The sequence below is a fragment of the Ostrinia furnacalis genome, unplaced genomic scaffold (assembly GCF_004193835.3).
Source record: "Ostrinia furnacalis isolate ACB-3 unplaced genomic scaffold, ASM419383v2 OfSCF2306, whole genome shotgun sequence".
NCBI classification, from domain to species: Eukaryota; Metazoa; Arthropoda; class Insecta; order Lepidoptera; family Crambidae; genus Ostrinia; species Ostrinia furnacalis.
Genome location: NW_021132545.1, coordinates 213,253 through 233,464, shown reverse-complemented (window position 1 = coordinate 233,464; position 20,212 = coordinate 213,253). Strand labels below are relative to the sequence as shown.

The 20,212-nt window shown below is 43.1% G+C and overlaps 1 protein-coding gene across 6 annotated transcripts in view; it reads left to right on the top strand.

Annotated features, from left to right (window-relative positions):
* Positions 1–20,212, top strand: part of corn (microtubule-binding protein cornetto) — a 52,828-nt gene that overhangs the window by 27,773 nt on the left and 4,843 nt on the right. For 4 of the 6 annotated variants that reach the window (XM_028307635.1, XM_028307636.1, XM_028307639.1 and 1 more), the window contains exons 2-8: positions 10,614–11,706; positions 12,058–12,284; positions 14,160–14,287; positions 14,780–14,952; positions 16,425–16,637; positions 17,060–17,274; positions 19,485–19,592. In XM_028307635.1, coding sequence (XP_028163436.1) covers positions 10,637–11,706; positions 12,058–12,284; positions 14,160–14,287; positions 14,780–14,952; positions 16,425–16,637; positions 17,060–17,274; positions 19,485–19,592 — 2,134 coding nt within the window. In that variant the 5' untranslated portion in view covers positions 10,614–10,636. Of the gene's footprint in view, positions 1–2,354; positions 2,502–10,613; positions 11,707–12,057; positions 12,285–14,159; positions 14,288–14,779; positions 14,953–16,424; positions 16,638–17,059; positions 17,275–18,271; positions 18,334–19,484; positions 19,593–20,212 lie in introns of those variants that run through there. The other 2 variants (XM_028307637.1, XM_028307638.1) reach the window with 2 other exon arrangements.

The window sequence follows — 20,212 nt, the reverse complement described above, 5'->3', positions numbered from 1 at the left end:
TATTCAAGTTTTTTCGTTAGTTACCAAAGTGGAAGCATGTAGTGTCAGAAATGCTCGTCAAATAGTAGTCTACTTTTAAAATTCTTCGCGCAAAATACAAAACGCTCTATTGACACAGATGTTCAGCGTTATGTAAGGTCGTGGTAGTTTAATTAGGTTTTCTGGTCTTTGTAATTATTTTCGACGCGTTGCAATAGCGCCAATGGAAATTCTAATGTTTGTTTGACCTCAAAACTGTAAGGTTCCAGCTACTCCGTATTTGTGTCCTCAATTTTGATCCGGTTCTACGGATTTCATGCAAGGGCGTGCTGGATGGTCACGAGGCGAGCCTTGTACGGTACTCGCTTCGCCGGTCGAGAATCAAAGCTCACCATATGGTCACTCCAGCACCGGTCAAGGCCGTGCGCCGACCATACTGGGTCGACCACTATTTGAGAAAATATACCGTGCAACAAACAACTCCATATTTTTCGAGACCCTTTTTCTTCTAGAACCAAGAAAAATCTGATTGTTTGTTATTTCCCATTGTCTTACAAAACATTTTCCTTAATATTTTTATGTAAACGGACAAAACGTTCGTTTTATAACATTATTCTTACGAGCATATCGTTCTTTTTTCTGATAGTCTGCACCTTCTAACTAATAAATATACCTAATTGTTTTGTTTATTGCTGCCAGGAAAGGCAATTGGAAAGGGTTTGGTTTCAATCAACTACCGCCTTTTCAACGGCGGCATTCAGTTTTCCCGTTCATTAGCGCAATATAAACACGGAACCGTGCTGCCAGTCGACAAATTCTCACCACTACTAGCCTCTCTGATAGCCAGAGAAAATAAATTGTACCCGGCCCTCTCATTATATTAGATCGACTGGACGGGAAATTGACTGTCTGGATACTCTGATTGCAATTTTGGAAATTGCTTGGTGATTCGATTCCAAACGCTTTAATGGATTCGGCAAAAATTTGAAGTATGAGATTTGGAGGTAGCGTGAAAGTCAGAAGATTTTTAACAAAACAAATACTTTTAAAACAATGATGAAATTCAAAGCATACAAAACTAGACCTATAAAAACAGGCCAAAATTTCACGCATTAACAAGATTAAACTTTCAAACATGTTCATGGTACTTGACTTAATATGTAAAACAATTTACATTTCCACACAGCCGAAACTCAATTGTGCTTCTCCGTACCATTTCCCACGGCCAAAAACTTATTGAGGCAATATGCTTTTGTCTTGCAGCTACTGTTTTGCATAAAAACAAATGTTCAGATACTTTCTTACTCTTCCCACTGCAGTCCCTTTAGGGTCAACGCTCCATCTGTTTCGTTAATCACCATAACAATCTTATACTCACTGGTTCTTTGACCTTTGGTGTAGGCAGATATACATAGTAGGTAGTAAGTTACTACTATGTTACTACTAGTAACAATTTGGATCATTATACCTACAAAGTTACAGCTTGAAAAACTGTATCGCATAAAAGGAATGGCATGCCAAAACCAATATAGCCACATCGAAAATTCAACATAACGGGCGTCGCCGTTTTATTGATGATTGTATCCGACGAACCAGATAATGTTGTAACAACCGACACGTAACATGCAAATAGGAGATCTAGCGGCAAATCTGTTATTGCAACCTCCTCCATAGTAAATGCAGGCCGATTCTGCGCGTCGGATCAATCTCCGCTCATTGCACGCAATATGGAATCATCCAAGCAAAACAGATCAACAATTTATGGATCATTATTGATCGAAATGAATCCCACTTACTCGTGCCCACAGACAAACGTATACTTAAATGGAAATTCAAAATTATAGTTCAGATAGCAACGAAAGATAAGTTGAATAGATGCAGTAAACCGATAATGACACGTTACAGGACATAATCAAATTTCACTTCATAAGAGTTTAATTAAGTGTGAAATGTCTCAGATGCAAATGTTAAGCACAAGCATGAAATTAACGTAGCGTAATCGCACATCGATATTCATGAATGGAACTGCCATTTAGTAATTGGTACCAAAAACCGAAGTTGTTATTTGCTACAACAATTCGAAAAGAACACAAGTAAGTGGAACCAATTGCAAGACATCGCGGCCTCGAGTCCTCGCTATCTTGATAGAATTCTTGTTTTTGCCTTCAGTGTCCACAGCTGCAAGGATGATAATCAAGCTTGGGGCGTGCGCATATAACCTTGCCACATGAAATACGCACGACATTCGTATGAAATTGCTAATAGAGAAATGAACATGTGAATCGACGGCTGTGTGGTGTGGCACACACATGGTGGCGCGCGCTCCCCTCGGGTCGTCGCCTTCAGTGGTCTTTTATTTGGTTGGTGTTGGTAGTTTCATCCGCGCCCGCTACGGTTACTGACGCGTCTTCTGTAATTTCGTTATCTATTTCAGTACGTACTAGAACTAGAATTGTTGGAACTTTTAGTGAAGAAACCAGTGCTTTTGGATTGCTCCGAAATATACCATCAGCTGATATTGGGTAATTTTTGCACACATTCCAGTTTTTAGATAGTATCTCAAAGTTTTCCTAAATTCTTATTAAATATTTGTGTGTATTTAATGAGAATGTAAGATTATGTTTGATCTTAATTACTTTCAAATTGCTAACCAACTAACCTTATTTATAATACATATTCTTCAAGATGAACAACTTTATATTGTTGTTGTGAAATCAGTAAAGTTTCAGGATTTACTGTACTGCGTTGTCCTTTATGGTAAATTGATAGATATTCTGTGCGGTACAAAGTGGTTCGGAAACGTTTAGGCCAATGTTACCTCTTAGGCTGCATTTAGATATTAATTTAAGATCATGAAGTTATAGAACTCGAAGTTATAAATAATAACTGAAACGGTTTAATAGAAATCCGTTCCTAAAGATAATAGCAGGAAATAGTTTCCTTCATGTTTCAATCAGAAAACGCTTGTTTTGGGTTATTTCGCTGAACGTGGCAAAATCAATGGTGACGAAGTAGTCGAGTATTCCCATAACGTGCACAGAAAAATGAGGGTGGGTTAGGGAGGGTGCCTTATTGGAATAATAAGAATGTACACTGTGACAGTTCAAGTTGTGGTTCAAGTCCGGTCAGTAAACAAAATGTTATCCAGATTTATTGCTTTACGAATTGTTCAGAAATGTTTACACTTACCACTGACATGCCGCAGATGGATTTAGGTACATGGGCAGCTGGACACATGAACATATTGCAAAACATGTTTACAACCTGTCGTTTCAAATAATTATACTCGCTTATTTCAAACCTGTTGTCAATACTAAATATTACTGAACAGTTAAAAGCTGACTATTTACCAAATTAAATGGCATTTAAAAATCGCTTGCGATTCTTGACCTATTTTATTGACATAACACTTTTTGCTGACTGTCAAGGTAGATTAAAATTGCGACTTCTTTCACGCAACCTTTATCCTTGGTTTTAGTCGCAATGGGTCAAGGAATAAGGGTCATCATCAATTTATTGCAGTCATCATTGTATACTGATTTATTCGTGTAACAATGTCATTGGGGTCGTTAAAATGGCGCGGGCCGTATTTAAGGGCAGGGGTGCGACGGGCGACCCGGGTCTTATACACAACAGTTTCATATTATACTCGTACCATATTTTATGAGAGTTCGCGTGTGGCTACTCAATCAACATATTCGGGCGTTTTCAGTGTAATTAGCGTACATTAATTGTAGCGAATCAGCATAAAGTCGATATTTTATTGCAAGTCTTCAACTTTAAAACCAGAAGTTGTACATAGGTCATGTTAATTTGTATTACCCTTGCGCTGCCTCCCCATCAATTATTTTACACATTTTTATAAGTGCTGACATTTGACGACCGGCTTGGTGGCATCTTTAACCGTCTCAAATGCTATCGACCTTCAGACCCTTGCGGAGTCCCGTTTTAGTAACGCCGACTGAATTAATTCAAAGTGCACCTACGTGCCTACTGTGTACCATAGACTTTTAATACGGTTACAGTCCGGCCGCCCCTTCATATCCGGTCGCGCCCTGTCTGTTCCGCTAATGGCAAGCAAGGGTTACTGCTACAAAAGAGTTTTTGTTGCCTCAGATAATAAATATCCCCACGGCACTTGTCTTTTGACAGGTTCACACACAGGTTACAACCTTACAACAGCACGTAGTGTGGTGTAGTTTTTGCTATGATGCTGCTATAGAAACCATAAGTTAACAAAATTGTAAAGGTCTAATATTGAAAGCTCTATCAACAATGTAAATCTTCAAGTTTATGATTAGAAAGATATACTATGTTACGAGAAATATACGAGTTGGCGGAAACTGAGCAGAATGGCAATCACCCTTTCCTTTCCTCTTCCGTCTTGGAGCTTATCGGTATTGTACATTTATATTTCCAAGCAGAACAGACAATTTTCACACGTCCTTTACTTGAATACGTCATGGAATACATTACAGAAAAGGAAACTGTCTTATATGACGTATCTTCAGTAGAAATGACAAAATTGAATTGGACACCTACTTTAGGTGAGAAGGGTGAAGCTCGAGAGAGATAGATGTGATAGAAAAGACTTGACAGGTCTGAAAGCCGAATAACGGTTTTCCTTCGTTTTTTATTTCAATCGGTATAAGTGTTCGAAGAAGTTAGATGAACTGAAAAAGAGTTGACAGGTCTGAATCCTTATACGGTTTTTCTTCGTGTTTCATTTCACTCGATATGAGCGTATACTCAGTGGTTATAAAGAAGTTGATACCGATGTGAGTTGCAAAAAGTATTCCATGGGCATAATTTCCTTTTATGAGTTAGACACCGATGTAGGCTGCAAAAAATGTTTTATAGCTCGCGAGCATGTTCCCAGCGCGAGTTTGCCTGTATTAGTAATTGGTGCCAGGCCCCGCGGGACGCACCGTCACGACCAGGTCCTGTTAGCCACGATGGACTGGAGGCATGCCTTATACGCACAGGCTACTTACCTATTATAAGCCAGCATGCTGTAATTACTATAATTTTGCCTGAGTGTAGAAAATCGGAGTGATTCCTCGCAAAGTTACAGGGTGAGGTCTTCCAATTCTTTTCGCGATTGTTGATTAAAATATTGAGAAGCTTATATTATTAGTGATATAGACAAGAAGGCTTGATAAGAAGGATAAGAAGAGTGCACCTATGTTTGTAGAGTAAACATATTGAGTTAAGGTAGTTGGATTTACCAATTGTCGGTAATAAAAGTGATGTTGTTGTAGTAGCCTGTTCCTTTGGAACATTCTTAAGTCCAGGCATGTTTATGATAAATGGTTGACTTCGAGATTCCTTTATAAAAACAGAGAACAGAAGTCTAATGAGGACAACTAGCCATTTAACTCCGAAGGTTGAAAACCCTGAGTTTTAACGCACGATAATTGGAATCCAATTATACAATTTAATAACGATTACGCTGTAGGCTATTTTAGCTCTAACGTTTATAAACATTGTAGAAGCAGGCCGAATCACACATCCGGCAGGCGTCGAACCCGTTCCTTTAACAGACCGCGGTGCAACAACCTTGAGATGTTAGGACATGGAACTCTATGAAAGATGAATGGACATGATTGATTTCGATGTGACAGAAATGCCGTTGAGGACAGATGTTATCGAGCAATCAAGTAGGGCAAAGCTTTTGATTGCGACATTCAGCTCCTAAAATGCATACGATTACAAAATACATAACGACTAACGAGTAAATTACATTCCCATTCGATTAACCAACATCAACATAGAATTTTAATCTCCAATAAAGTTGTCGATGAACACAACCCCTCTAATAACATTGTCGGATAGAGACGTGATGCCGAATGTAGACGCAATGCCAGTTTATTCGACAGAACCCTCGTGTTACATAAATTAAAGTGATCGTGTGCAGAGTTCACAATTTATGAGCTAAACAAGGTTGCCCTAACATTAAATAATGTTGTATATTGAATGTGCATGAGTTCCTTGTAGCGTACGGATTACATCAGGTTAAACGAAGGTTAATTGCATTCAGAATAGCCATTTGTGGTTGGCAAAAAACTAGACGTTAACTCCTTGTAATTACAACTGGTTTAACATTTTAAGCTATCCTTAGATCTAAATCCAGCGATGACGCGGGTTCATGATGAATCTCTACTGTGGTTACTTTTTGCTGAATACAAGTTTTTATTGCAGCTATACGAAGCTTCTTTGTCTCACACAAATCACTGCACTACCCATAAAACTCTCGTATGAGCGAATAATAACAGGTTGCTCTACACCTTAATAAAATTGGTCTTCAACATACCTATCTGCTGTTTTGCTGAGGAAAGATTCAAAATACAAAAACCATTCAACGTAAAAGGTTAAGTCCCTCCAGCGCTACAAAGTTGACCTTTCCCATAGACTCACATGTTTATAAATGTTTTACCGTTGAAAAGCCTATTTTATAATAGCTGTTTACTTTAGGAGCAATCTGCGGGCCAGTGGAACTGACAACCTGGGATGTCAGCGGCGGACACTGTTTGTTTAGTCTCTGGTGACACAGCTTGTTAGTGCTGGCTAACTGAATTTAATACTAGCCACATAAAACAAACGTTTACGTGACGGAGGGTGTGAGGAGGATATTTGAATCCTGCGGTAGATAAAACCACAAATAAATCAAATCACCTAAATTTGATAGTAAGCAAGCAAGCGATAATAGCTCTCAATTATGTGTCTGGACGCATGTGTCGAAATATTTTCAAGAAAATCTGGTTAGGACCAAAAAAACAGTACTCGATGACGTTATCAAAATACAGACTTATACAATTTTAACAGCAACTCGACTTACTTTCGAAAATGTAGAGTATTTTGATTAATCTCACTCACCCCATAAGGAAACTTGATTTAATAATGGGGTTTTCTCTTACCCGTTAGAATCGATAATTTGTTTACATTATCGTCTGATGTTAGATAATCATGAGCTTCATTATTTTCTTGCCCCTTGAATAGACAGCTTGTCGGCGAAGTGGAAGCAGGCATACGAGTTAACCTTAACTTACGGTTCATCAAACTATGATTAAGCAACTAATCATGGAATGTTCTAAAGATGCTAATATAATCAGGAAAAATTGACTAATTTTATTCAATACTCTTATATCTCCTAGAAGAAAATAATAATGTTGTGTTCTGTTGTTTTGGTTTAACGCAGGACACCTTTCTAGAAACTGAATAATTTATAAACTAGAAAACAAGTATTGGAAGACGACAGTCTTGAATTTGTCATTAGCTCTCACTATTTTATTCAATCGGTTCAGGTAGCTAAATAAATTTAAGATGAAATCTTTTCTTTTTACTATTGGGATCAAACGTAAACGGAGTTGAAGAAACTCCAGATAAAAATAAAAACAGAAGATAATGTAAATATTTAGATGTACGAGGCTCACAGCTGCCTTTTGAAGTGAATAAATTTCGTTTAATATTAGCTACGGCACAGTTGAGCAGACAAACCGATTAGTTTTATGGACAAAACTAAATAAATGAGTTCGTCTAGTGAAAACCATACTGGGTAAGAATAAACATTAAATATAGCGTCGACGGTCGATGAAAACCTAGCGAAAACAATATATTTCAAGATTTTATTTCTCAAGTAGGTAATTAGTTTTGACTTTGAGTCCCTGAGTAGAGCTAAACAGTAGATAGACCCTACAGCTTGTATTACCTACTTACAGGAATTTTTGAAAAGCTCTTAACAACTCTGCTATGTGTTGTCCAACGACATTAATCGGCCGATGCATGAATTGTATCTTTATTTGGAACATAAAACGCTGAGGTTTAAACGTTTCAATGCATTGAAAGCGTTAACCCACTTAACTCGGCAATATTTCTCTTGCGATACGGTAGATGCCATCGCCAAATCGGAATCCGAGCCGTATTCGATGGAGACCAGCCAAATACCTATTCTTCGGCATAATAACCAACTTGTTGTTTGGCCTTTACCCCTATTTTGTTAATACATGGCATACAAAATAACATCCTTCATCTGTGTCCTCGAATACTACGGAACAGTTGAATGCGGTCAAATAAACTGCTTTGGTTGGAAATATCCCATTTTCTAATATTCTTTATTACTTAAAAGTTCAAACAATTGTACCTACTCTCTTAAGATTATTTAGTATATCGCTTACTAAAGAGAATACCGATAAATTGTGCCCTACCAAATTTTGCATTTCTTATTGTCAGTTTTTGTGTGATGGTAATAAAGAGTTTAAATAGGCTGGTAATTTGACCAGGCTCGTCTAACGTTAAGTTTAGATTCACTAACTATACTTACGTGTATAGATTCACCTATTTATCTCGCCATAAACTTATTTTGGTCATTTATGACTTGGATGTCCGTCGTTCTATATTTACGGATTTACGATAGTGCGGTTGAACGGCCCAATAAATGTCGTTTCGTTGCCTTTATAAATAAGGAAAACTTCTAAAACTGAAGATGATCAGCTAATGACACTTGCCTTGACCCGATAAACCCATAAAATAACAAACAATAACAACATTGGCACCAATGTGAAAACATAGTTCCAATTGTTTCCAATGTGTGAACAGATCTAGTTGATCCATTTATTGAATTTTCATCAGCGAAACCGCAGCAAACGTGCCTCTCACCAACCGCAGCTTATTCAGAATACCAAACAAAGGCTTATTCTTATTTGTATTTTCAATGTCGCCTCTGGTAGAAACTTACTCAATTGGGAAATGGCGTACACTCGCACACTTACAATGCCGCGGAGTCAAACGTGTACAATACAAACTTGTTATTTCGACCAAGATGCTACAGATCGGCAGAATATTCAAGTAGCTGCTTACTTGCGCAATTTGAAGGCAGTGCACGATGAGACTCTCATACAAATTGTCTTGTAAAACTGACTTAATTAAGGCTTGATCAGTATTCAATTCAATTAGTGAAGTTTAACTTCTTTAGGTACTGCGTCTTTTGATTGTAGGTAATAATTACCCGGATAAAAACTTTTTTTTCAGGCATTTTATTTTGCAACATCATAAGAGATGGAAATCTAGTCATTTTAGCTGTGGTGTTTTATGTGGCCATTAAGCTTTCTTTGCTATACGTATAAATCTTTCTTATAGCTCAGTCATAAAATTTAAGTGTATTTAAACCATAGCATGATATCTTTCGATTTGTTTATATGGCTGTGTTGATACTTATATCTATTGACGAACTTTCTTCTTGCACTCTATTGTTCGTTCGTTTCTTTTTATAAATTAAATCGCTTCCATTTAGCCTTTCATAAATATAATCGTCACTCGTTAAACTTTGATTTCAAAGTCTTTCCCTCATTTATTCAAGTTGAAACGCACTTAAGAAACTTTCTTCGCTTTGTTGTTGCGTTCTGTTTCTGATTGATGGTGATTGTTTGGGCAACGTCAAGAGCATCTGATACATCGATACTTTAACTCGATGAAGCCGACCGGCTCGCAACTCGAGTGGCTCACGAGAGTCCGAGACCTTCGCCATGGCCTTTCTAATTTGTTTAATTTATCGGCTGGCCCGTTGTTCGGTAAAAATAAACCGTGTGATTAATACGCGGTGGGTGCGCAGACGGCGCGTCGCGGCTCCATACCATGACAAATTGAACGCTAACTAAGCCTTCATACAATATGTCTACGCCTACGTGCCATACACGAATAGATCGGATGTTATGCCCCCTAGCGAATCTCGGGCCGATGACCCCGTATCGCGGATCCCTCAGCAGGGAATCGCAGACGATATTTTAAGCAGTGTTCTCGTTTTGCACACGTTATTCGGCTTTCTTCAGCGCCAGCGCCACTTTCCCCACATTCGATTGCTTATCGTAAAACAATAAATGAACACCGATAAAGCTATCGGTGACCCACGATTCGTGTCCATACAATCAGTATTATCTGTCCTGATATCTTTGAAAGCATTGTAAATACGAAATACGTACTTAGTTACGAAATTGTTTATTATTTTCCTTTATTGTCCCATCCTAATCATTAATATTCAATGCCATTGTTTGGTTTTTATCGATTTCAAAATACAGCGGATAGCTGGGAAGGTGACGTGGGTGCATAGTTTTTATCATAGGCCACATTAAATCAAGTGTTTGATTGCGGCATGAATGGCGAGGCCGGCGGGACGCCAGCGAGCCATGGGAACGGCGCATTGTGCCATTCTCCACTCATCAGAGAAACGTTGCCTTGCAATAAAGTCTATAGGTTTTTTCTCATTGTTACTAGTTTCACTACTTGTTATTCTAAAGAGCAGCTTTTTATTGGTACTGCGATTAAACCGGTTTTATGTTGCGGAATGCTTTCTGCGAAGAATTTACGTTTCAACATGCAGTTCCAGAGAAGCGAATGCAAATAGACATGCTTATTTATGTAACTTACAGTTATACGGACTACATTTTATAATTGAACATGAATATAATGATAGGCGACATCCGGCACAATAGAAGTTAACTCCCTGGAGATTGCAGCGAGCCTCGCGGTCCGAGGACTGCTCGCTCACAATGAACATTTTGCGAACAATGGAACTGCATCGCCCTGATTATTTAGCTCCAAGCCGTTAATTTATTATTAACTCTACCATTTTATTGTTCCAGAACATGTGACGCAAAAACGCAAGATGGAAGAGGAAAGTACTACTTGCGCCGGAGACACCTGCGACTCACCCCCGGTTGAATCCCAGGTTAACGAGACTGAGCCTGATGTGCAACAGCCAGATGAAATTAAAAAAGAAGATCCAGTTGCTAGCGATAACGTAAACGTAAATGATAAGAATGAAAGTGGAAATAGCAAAGATGAAAGTGGCGTAGTACTCGACGGTTCAGAAGAGAAAAATGTAACCATAGATGTAAAGGAATCTTTTGTTGAACATGAGCCATGTGAAGGAAATGATGACGTGCGCTCACTCGGTGATCTGGACAGCCTGCCCGCGGGTGACGAGATGGCGCTGGGCGCTGCGGGCAGCGACAGTGGAGTAGAGGGGTGCGGTCGCGCTCTCAGCAGCGGCGGAGGGTCGCGATCATGCGCCTCCAGTGTCGTCTCCTGCGGGTCCGGCTGTGGCTCCGAGAGCTCGTCCATAGCCGGCGCCCCGCCGCGGCCACGACGCCGCGTCAACGTTACCGTAGCAGAACCAAAACGCAGTTCCCCCTTAGGATCGTCGACTCCGCGCCCGGTCACCGCGCCGCGAGGTCCCAACCTAGCCACCAGAGAACGAGCCCGAAGTCGAGAGAAACCCACACCGCCTGAAAAGCCCCGACCCCTAACTCCGAAGCCGCGAATCCGTCCTACCGGCGACTTGCCCAATCTCGTCCGCGAGAGCCCCGCGTTACGTGCCAAACCGACCAAAACCTCCACAGCCAGATGCCGCACCCCGAATTCGCCAAGCGAAGAGAAGAGGTGGCCGGCGAACGGGCCGCGGTTGACGACTGTCACGGACGCGAGTGCAGCGCGAGTGGCGGCAGACAAGTACGCGACTCTTCCTCGGCGGAGAAAAGAGGCTGACACAGATGGGTCGCCTAAGCACGAGAGCACTCCGCCTACTTCCAGGAGGCCGACGGTGACGCGGTCGGCGTCCTCGCGGTCGACAATCAAGACTCGCGTGCGAATTTACGCCGAGAAAACCTCACAGACTGTGCTGCTCGGGACCGATGTTGAATCGGCTCTAGCGGGAATAGTGCCAAATATTGAAAAGTGAGTATTTAAAGAGAGGGTCTAATATTGTCGATATCATCATCATTTCTTCTTGAACATATCAACCTTATTAAATGCACGATGTCTGTTAGAGGTAAGATCTAGCCAGATCCTCAGTGGTTGACTTGAGAATTCCGGGTGAAGCTCGCTTCTTAACGCTAACTTTCCTTCTTCTGCCTGATCATCACTTACCATCATGTGTTGCTTCCTCGTTGTGGATAAAAAAAAATGTCCATTCAAGAATCTACGCTTCTCTGTGACTTGTCAATTTCCTTCTTCGTGGCCCCATAGCAATGGCGAATGTTGCCTTGCTGATTCGAAATCCATCACACATTGTAAATATTTCTCCAGCCACGTAGAAGTAACCCGGTGCCATCGAGGCGTGCAGGCGAGCGCGCGAGACGTGGAGGCGGCGCGGCTGGCGGCGGCGGCGGCGGCGGCGGAGGCGGCGGCGGCGGCGGAGCGAGAGCGCCGGGAACACGCGGAGGCGCAGTTGGCTGCTGAGCGAGCCGCGCGTCTTGCCGCCATTGCTGAGCTGGAGCGCAACTCGCAACGGCTGCTGGAATTGGCTGGCGCTGGTAAGTTAAAAAAAACCTATAATTTCAAGACAACACTTTTTTTTCCCTTAAAACCACAACTTTTCTATTACCGTAATTTTACAGTATGCTATGCATAGAGATATAGAGAGATGCCAACTAATGCGCTGAGATCGATACTCAGTGTCGAATTCACACACACAAAGTAATTAAAATATGTGTTCATTATCGTTCGAATAATCTTTAGTACTACGCAAGCAATGTAAACTGTTTACATTATTATGACGTCGCTGCTGTCAAGATTGCTGTCACGAGCAATGTGTTCAGCACCCCTAGACAAAACGCACTTTTTGATCGAATCGAAAATCGAATCCGTCAAAACTCCATACAAAAAAGGGGCTTTTCGACCACTTTTCGACTGGTTTGCGATTATAATTTGCACTTTGTCTAGACCCACTGTTTTTGGGCATATTGCTGAGACATCGGCCCCGCCCCCTTGTCACATCTCCCTTTAGTTTCTGTGATCTGTGATGCTATGGAAGCCGCGCAAAGTGAAATGATCCTTCGGTCAAAAGTTTAGTTTCACGGCAGGCAATGGAAGTTCCAAAGCATTTGCCAATAGGGACTGCCTAATTATCCAACTTGTTTTGCTAAAAATCTTTTACCAAAAATAGAAATACCGCGAGCACCGGAAATAAACAGTTATTGCCTTATTGCGCACAGGCAACCATAAAAAGTCCATAAAAACTTACATTTTGTGAACAAAAAAGTTTGCAAATATCAAGTGTTTGAGTTGCGTTACATTGCGTGAGACTACATTAGTGACAGTATTATTATTATTAGAGATGGGTTATACTAGGTAAATTTGATACTAGGTGCACCTATTCCAAGTATTTATTAATACTTGATCCAAATACCTATTCCACCTAGTACGTAGTAATTATACCATACTTGACGCGACTAGTGCGGACTAATCCACGTATTATGACTTTAAAATACAATTTTCTTTGAAAAGATACAACCGTAGTAGCTATTAATAATGCAATTTGAAATTGAATAATAATGTTTTTGCTGGCTGTTGATTTATTGATATCCTCCCTTCATACTTCAACAGGCTATTCCTATCTCACACCTGCCTGCGCTCAAATTTGTTTGTCAGACAGAGACGGAATGAATCTCTACGTTCGCACATAAGTTTAGCGAGAAATACGCGGTGCGCGTAATACACGACTACGGATTATGCAATAATAACCTCTATTACTTTGATGGTAGGGTCGGAAATCGTGTAATTTAAAAAATACTAGGTGGACGACTACGGATTATGCAATAATAACCTCTATTACTTTGATGGTAGGGTCGGAAATCGTGTAATTTAAAAAATACTAGGTGGATCAAGTATTTTAAAAATTGGAATAGGTGCAACTTAGTACTGTAAAATACCTAGTGTGTGGATCTGTTCTAGTAAATACGTCTCATGTCTAATTATTATTATTTGACTTAGGGTGGATTCGACCAAACAAGAGTAAATATTATCTCAGAATAAATCGTCACTATGGGCGGGGCACATAGCTCGTAGAGACGATGGCCGTTGGGGCAGAAAAGTTCTTGAGTGGCGACCACGGGCTGGAAGACTTAGCGTGGGCAGGCCTCCTACCAGGTGGACCGACGATCTGATAAAGGTCGCGGGAAGAGCCTGGATGCGGGCAGCGCAGGACCGTGCATTGTGGAAAACCTTCGAGGAGGCCTTTGTCCAGCAGTGGACGTCATTTGGCTGAAACGAACGAACGAACGAAATCGTCACTATGACATATTTCCCATACTGAAATTGTCAACGTGCCAGTTATACCAGGAGTTATTCTCGGCTTATACTAAAAGTTTGGTCGAATCGGGCCTTAAAAGTTTGTGTTTTGTTTCCAGGTGCAGGCGCCGGCGCCGACGGCTGCTTGCGAGCGCTGGAGGAGCAGCTGCGGTCGGCCGGCGAGCTGTCCGCGCGGCAACGCTCCGAGATCGACTCCTTAAGGGCGCTTTGTGATAAATTACATGTAGTAAGTACCAGTTGTAATCAGTCATAATAACGTACGAAACGGAGACGTGTCCCCTTGCTATGGACCTCATAAGATGGTTCAAGGTCACCCAATAGGTGACCTTTAGACTTTTTTCTTTTTAGGGTAGTGTGATCGAATCAGAAATTAAGAAATCCGTAAAGCTTCAGCCAAACCAACGGGTGCAGAATCTAATCGCGTCGGCGATGGCGATTGGTTTGGCTGAAGCTTAGGTCAATCAAAATAACTGACACAGTCGGGACAGAGCTCATAATACTGATGGACGTTGGGACAGAAAAGTTCTCGAGTGGCGACTACGGACTGAAAATCATAACGTGGAAACCCAGGTTCTTGTGACGGTCGCAGGAATACTTGCTTTACTTTAGGGGAGAGGTGTCCTTTCTTCAGCAGTGGACGTCCTTGAGCTAAAATCAGGATGACTCACGTTGAAATAGATGATAATTTTTTCATGATTTTTTTTCTTTTCTTGCGTAGGAAGCTCGCGGTGCGCGCGAATCGGCTAGATCTCTAGAGGCGCGCTTAGCGGAGGCCGAGCGCGAGGCAGCCGAGATGCAGGACTTCCTAGCGGCCGAGACCGCGGCCTTAGGAGACTCGCTGCGGGAGGCTGATGCGGAGATAGCGCGCCTCTCCGCAGACCTGGACAGAAGGTAACTACTTATCCTTGTAGTAGGTAATACTTAGCGGAGGCCGAGCGCGAGGCAGCCGAGATGCAGGACTTCCTCGCGGCCGAGACCGCGGCCTTAGGGGATTCACTGCGGGAGGCTGATGCGGAGATAGCGCGCCTCTCCGCAGACCTGGACAGAAGATAACTGTTGCTTGTAGTTGGTACTGCTAGCGGAGGCCGAGCGCGAGGCAGCCGAGATGCAGGACTTCCTCGCGGCCGAGACCGCGGCCTTAGGAGACTCGCTGCGGGAAGCCGACGCGGAGATAGCGCGCCTCTCCGCAGACCTGGACAGAAGGTAACTGTTACTTGTAGTTTGTATTGCTGGCAAATATTGTCTACTGTTGGCATTTGGTAGAGCATGCTTCTTGGAAGTGAACACACAAAGCACGAATTCCCGTTTCCCCATTTTATACAGCCAACCGCTGCTATAGTCCGATAGTCGAGCACGTAGAATTTCGTCCAATGTCCCCAAGCTACCCATCCTTATCGCTCGCGCGTAGTTATATTGCTGTCGCGCTCGCACACTCACTGGAGCCACCCGTCGCTCAGTCGCGACAGCAATATTGGCAAAATAATCACGCGAGAGCGATAAGGACGGGTAGTGTACGAGCACGATCGTACATCCTGCTGCACCGTCAGCATCGACCGCCGGGCGACCCATGAACCCTCAACGTGCACCGTCGGCACTCTACACCGACGGCACACTAGCAAATACGTTTCATTGTGTACAGTAAATAACTTATGTATAAATAGCAATAGAATCATAACAATAAACAGATATCAACCGTCCGTCGTTGTGTCTCATTTCCCCCCGCTGCGGCCAAGACACCCTTAGCCGTTGCTATGATCAGTCCGGTGAGTCTGCCGGGCTGGCAGCGGGTCCCCGCCGCCTACCTGCCGTCCTAATGCTGCTGCCCTGGGCGACCTGGGCACAGCTTCCTTCCTATCAAACCTTATTATATCTATGTATCTATTGTTAGGCAGGGCTAGGGCTCTAGGGACTTAGTGTCTTAGGGAATAGGGACTCTAGGCTCACTAGGGAGTTAGTTCCCTTCCTGACCGCTTATCCCGGGCACGGGAGCGGTGCCTTACAACCACTGCCTCCCGCCCGTACAGGTAGATTGGGGTCATTGGACGAAATTCTACGTGCTCGGCGACCGGACTCTAGCTGTCTTATTACGATTTCTAATAAAATTGAGTTAAAGGATTTTTACTCATAATTTCAAATTATACAAGATTCATTTCCCCGTGTCCATTCCAGACGAGCGGAATGCCGGCAGCTGGTCCGCATGTGCGAGCAGCGTCTCCAGCGCCTCCTGGCGACGCTGCTCTAATCTAATCTTATGATACATGTTACGTTTAAGGATTTGTAGTCATAATTACATTACACAAGACTCATTTTCCCGTGTCCTTTCCAGACGAGCGTAGTAACATAAGAGTCATTTTCCCTTGCAGACGAGCGGAATGCCGGCAGTTGGTCCGCATGTGCGAGCAGCGGCGGCAGGAGGCGCTGGCGGCGGCGGCGCGCGCGCGCTCGGGCGGCGGCGCGGCGCACGCGCTGGACGCGCTGGCCCGCCGCCTGCGCGCGCTCACACACGCCGTGCGCGCCGCCTACAGCCTGCCGCGCGACGCGCTGCAGCCGCCCGTCTACCACAACGACGCCTACAGGTACATGTAGGAGCTTTAACATGTTATGCTATCCAGCCGGGTTAGGATGCTCGCCGTGATATACTCTTATCGATGTCAAAATGTATGGACAAATCGATAAAATGGCGTGATAACCGCTAGGTCTGCTCCTACAAGTTGCACTCACGCGTCGATTACACGCGCTCACTACTGTCGTTCGTATATCACAACAATATCGAATACAGTAAGTACCCTCAGAATGTTGTTGGCATTAAAATATTGCTTCAATTAATCCATAGGTTCCTGGTTCATACCCGGCTCGAAGGACCAATAAAAAGAATGGGGACAATTTGACAATTTTTATAAAATAAATGTTAAAAATAAAATCGTATTTAATGTTACCAACACCCTTCAGTACTCTATCGGAAGTGGAATATCTGTAACAACAGCCATTTTATTTCCAGCCGCAGCGACAGCGGCGAGGCTCTCTCGCCAGAGGACGAAGGCCGCGGAGGCCTACTGGCGGCGGTGGCGCGTGCACTCAGGGCCGCACCTCTCGCCCCCGCGCCCGCAACCCCCGCTGCCCCCGCTGACGACGAGCGCTCGCGAGTGTCTGATGACAATGACTCTGCAGACTTGCTTGACTCAGAAACGGAGCCGTGTCTTGTTACCGACCCTGGTGAGTGATTACGCATAACAATGTATTGTTAGCGGTAATATGACGTCACAAGCCGCGCCCGCCACCCCCGCTGCCCCCGTTGAAGACGAGCGCTCTCGAGTGTCTGATGATAATGACTCCGCTGATCTACTGGACTCGGAGACGGAGCCTTGCTTGGTTACCGATCCTGGTAAGAGATTGAACGAAGCAAATTATTGTTAGCGGTAGTATGACGTCACCAGCTGCGTTTGCTACCCCTGCCGCTCTCGCTGACGACGAGCGCTCGCGAGTGTCTGATGACAATGACTCCGCTGATCTACTGGACTCGGAGACTGAGCCGTGTCTTGTTACCGATAGGGATATTACGATACTAATAAATACGAGTAGGTACTCGATACTTTTGATTCGATACCAAGTATTTATTGTATCGAATCAATTTTGCGATACATAATCGGTATCGAGACAAAAATACTTGGTATCGAATCAGCAAAACAACCGAAAACAATAAAAAAAACCGAGAACGCATCATACAGAACTGAGAGAGCAAAAACAGTCAGCTAATCAGCTTTAATCGGTTACCGAGTTACCGGTATTCGTCGCGTGGCGGTGTGAGTGACGCGTTGTTTCGCGCTGGGCCAGCCGAATTCATCCGACTTCAGCCGAGCCCGAGCCGAAAGCTGATTGAGATGAAAGAGATGTTTTCTTCTCAATTTTGTTTAAATTATTGTCCTTCAACGTTCATTGATATCACCCTCAAAATAATAAAACAAAATAAAAGTTCCAAAAAGTATCGATATCAGTAACTATCGATACTTTAGGAGTACTTATTTAAGTAGTATCGAAAAAAGATTTGAGTATTATCGAAATGAGTAGGTATCGATACTTAGGTGGTATCGGAACATCCCTAGTTACCGACCCTGGTGAGTGGATTACTTAAACACAAATTACATAAAAAAACACAGCAACTGTTAGCGGTTGTGTGACGTCACGAGCTACAAGCGCCCCCGCCGCGCCTGCTTGACAACGACTCTGCAGACTTGCTTGACTCAGAGACGGAGCCTTGCCTTGTTACCGATCCTGGTAAGTGGTTGAATGGTAGCTGTTAGCAGTTGTATGACGTCACGCGCTACGAGCTGCGCCTCTCGCCCCCGCTTCCGCCGTGCCTGCCGTCGGCGCGCGCTCGCGAGTGTCTGACGATAATGACTCCGCTGATCTACTGGACTCTGAGACCGAGCCGTGCCTTGTCACTGACCCTGGTAAGATTTTAGACATAGTATGACGTCACAAGTTAAGCCTTACGAGCCTTACCCGTTTTACTCAGAAGCCCTTTAGATACATGTTTATAGCAGGGTTGCATGATTTAAATCAAGTTGATTTAAATCATGATTTAAATCACGATTTTTATTACATGATTTTTTAAATAAAAATCATTGATTTAAATCAATGACCGAAAATGGAATTAATGAAAGGCTGGGAGTTAATATTAATCAACTGTAATGTTCGAAAACAATGTTAATATTAGGTGTTAATGTATGAAATTGTCGTTTTGTATGGAGAATCTGAAAAATTTAATTTTTCCATACAATCACATTTGCGATTTTTCAGATAACCACATAATAAATTTTTTTTGGCGGTGTTGCCTGCTCCATACATCAATTCTACGTAAATAAAAATGTATTCCGTAAGAAAAACTAAAGAAATGATCGCAGAACCTAATAAAAATCAAAAAAATCAAATTAATCAAAAAAATCGTGATTTTTTTAAAAAAATCTGATTTTTTTGATTAAAATAAAAAAATCGTGATTTTTATCCACCCTGGTTTATAGTCATACTGCCTCCCCAACCCGTCTGGCCAGAGCGTGGGGAGGGTAGGCCAAATCTTCCATTGGCCTCTGGTAAATTAGAGAGGGTCGTTCTGCTGCAGTGGAGACTAAATGACCTGATAATGATGATGATGATGCCCTCTAGATCAGCGGTTCCCGAAAGGTGGTCCGCGGAACCCTGGGGTTCCGTGGAAAGGCCGCAAGGGTTCCGTAAAAAATATTATCCCACGTTTCGTGACCGACGTTGTTCGCGCGCACCGACCTGTTTACGCACAAGGGAGGGTTAGGGCGTGCGGGCGGAGTAGTACGGGGGTTCCGCTAGGAAAAGTATAATCAATTAGGATTCCTTGGCAAAAAAAAATTGGGAAATCCTGCTCTAGATATTAATCATTATTTGTTTTGTGCCAGAATGCGCGGAGGAGTGGTGGTCGGGCGCGGAAGGTGCCGAGGGCCCGGCGTGGAGCGGCGACGAGCTGTCGCCCGAGCGCGAGTCCGTCGACATCGACGCCGACAAAGGTGAGCCATGTTCATTCATCGAGCACGTGTAAAGATGGGAGTAGTGCTCGACTCTGTGACGTCACATTACAGGCCAATGAGGGTTTTCGCGTATGAAAGATCCGCTAGATGGCGGGACGTGGATGTGGGGTCTGACTGCTGCGTGATTGGTGGATTTTGACATATCTGTCAATGTCATGTCAAAAATAACCAATCATGCAGCATTTGGACCTCGCGTCTACGTATTGCCATCTGGCGGATTTTTCATACGCGAAAACCCTCATTTAGAAGCCACGATAGCCGAACGGTGAAGGGGACGGACTGGCCGATTCGAGATCCAAGTAACGCGGGTTCGAATCCTGCTCGGCTATTGTGGTGAGCCCACTCGTAACACAAGCATATTTAGCTTACCACGAGGGGCTAGGAGTAATTTGTGCAAAAAACAAATTAAAAACAAATTACTAATAATCTTTTAAAAAATGCTCGAGATGAAGGAGTTCGTAACTCGCAATACTACCTCTCCACTTGCTAAGCTAACGTGCTTCTGTTACGATAGTTAATTTCACCATAATAGTCCAGCGGTGACGATATTTTAACTACTGTTACTGTACTGTACTGCCATATGTTTGTCTCGAAGCGCT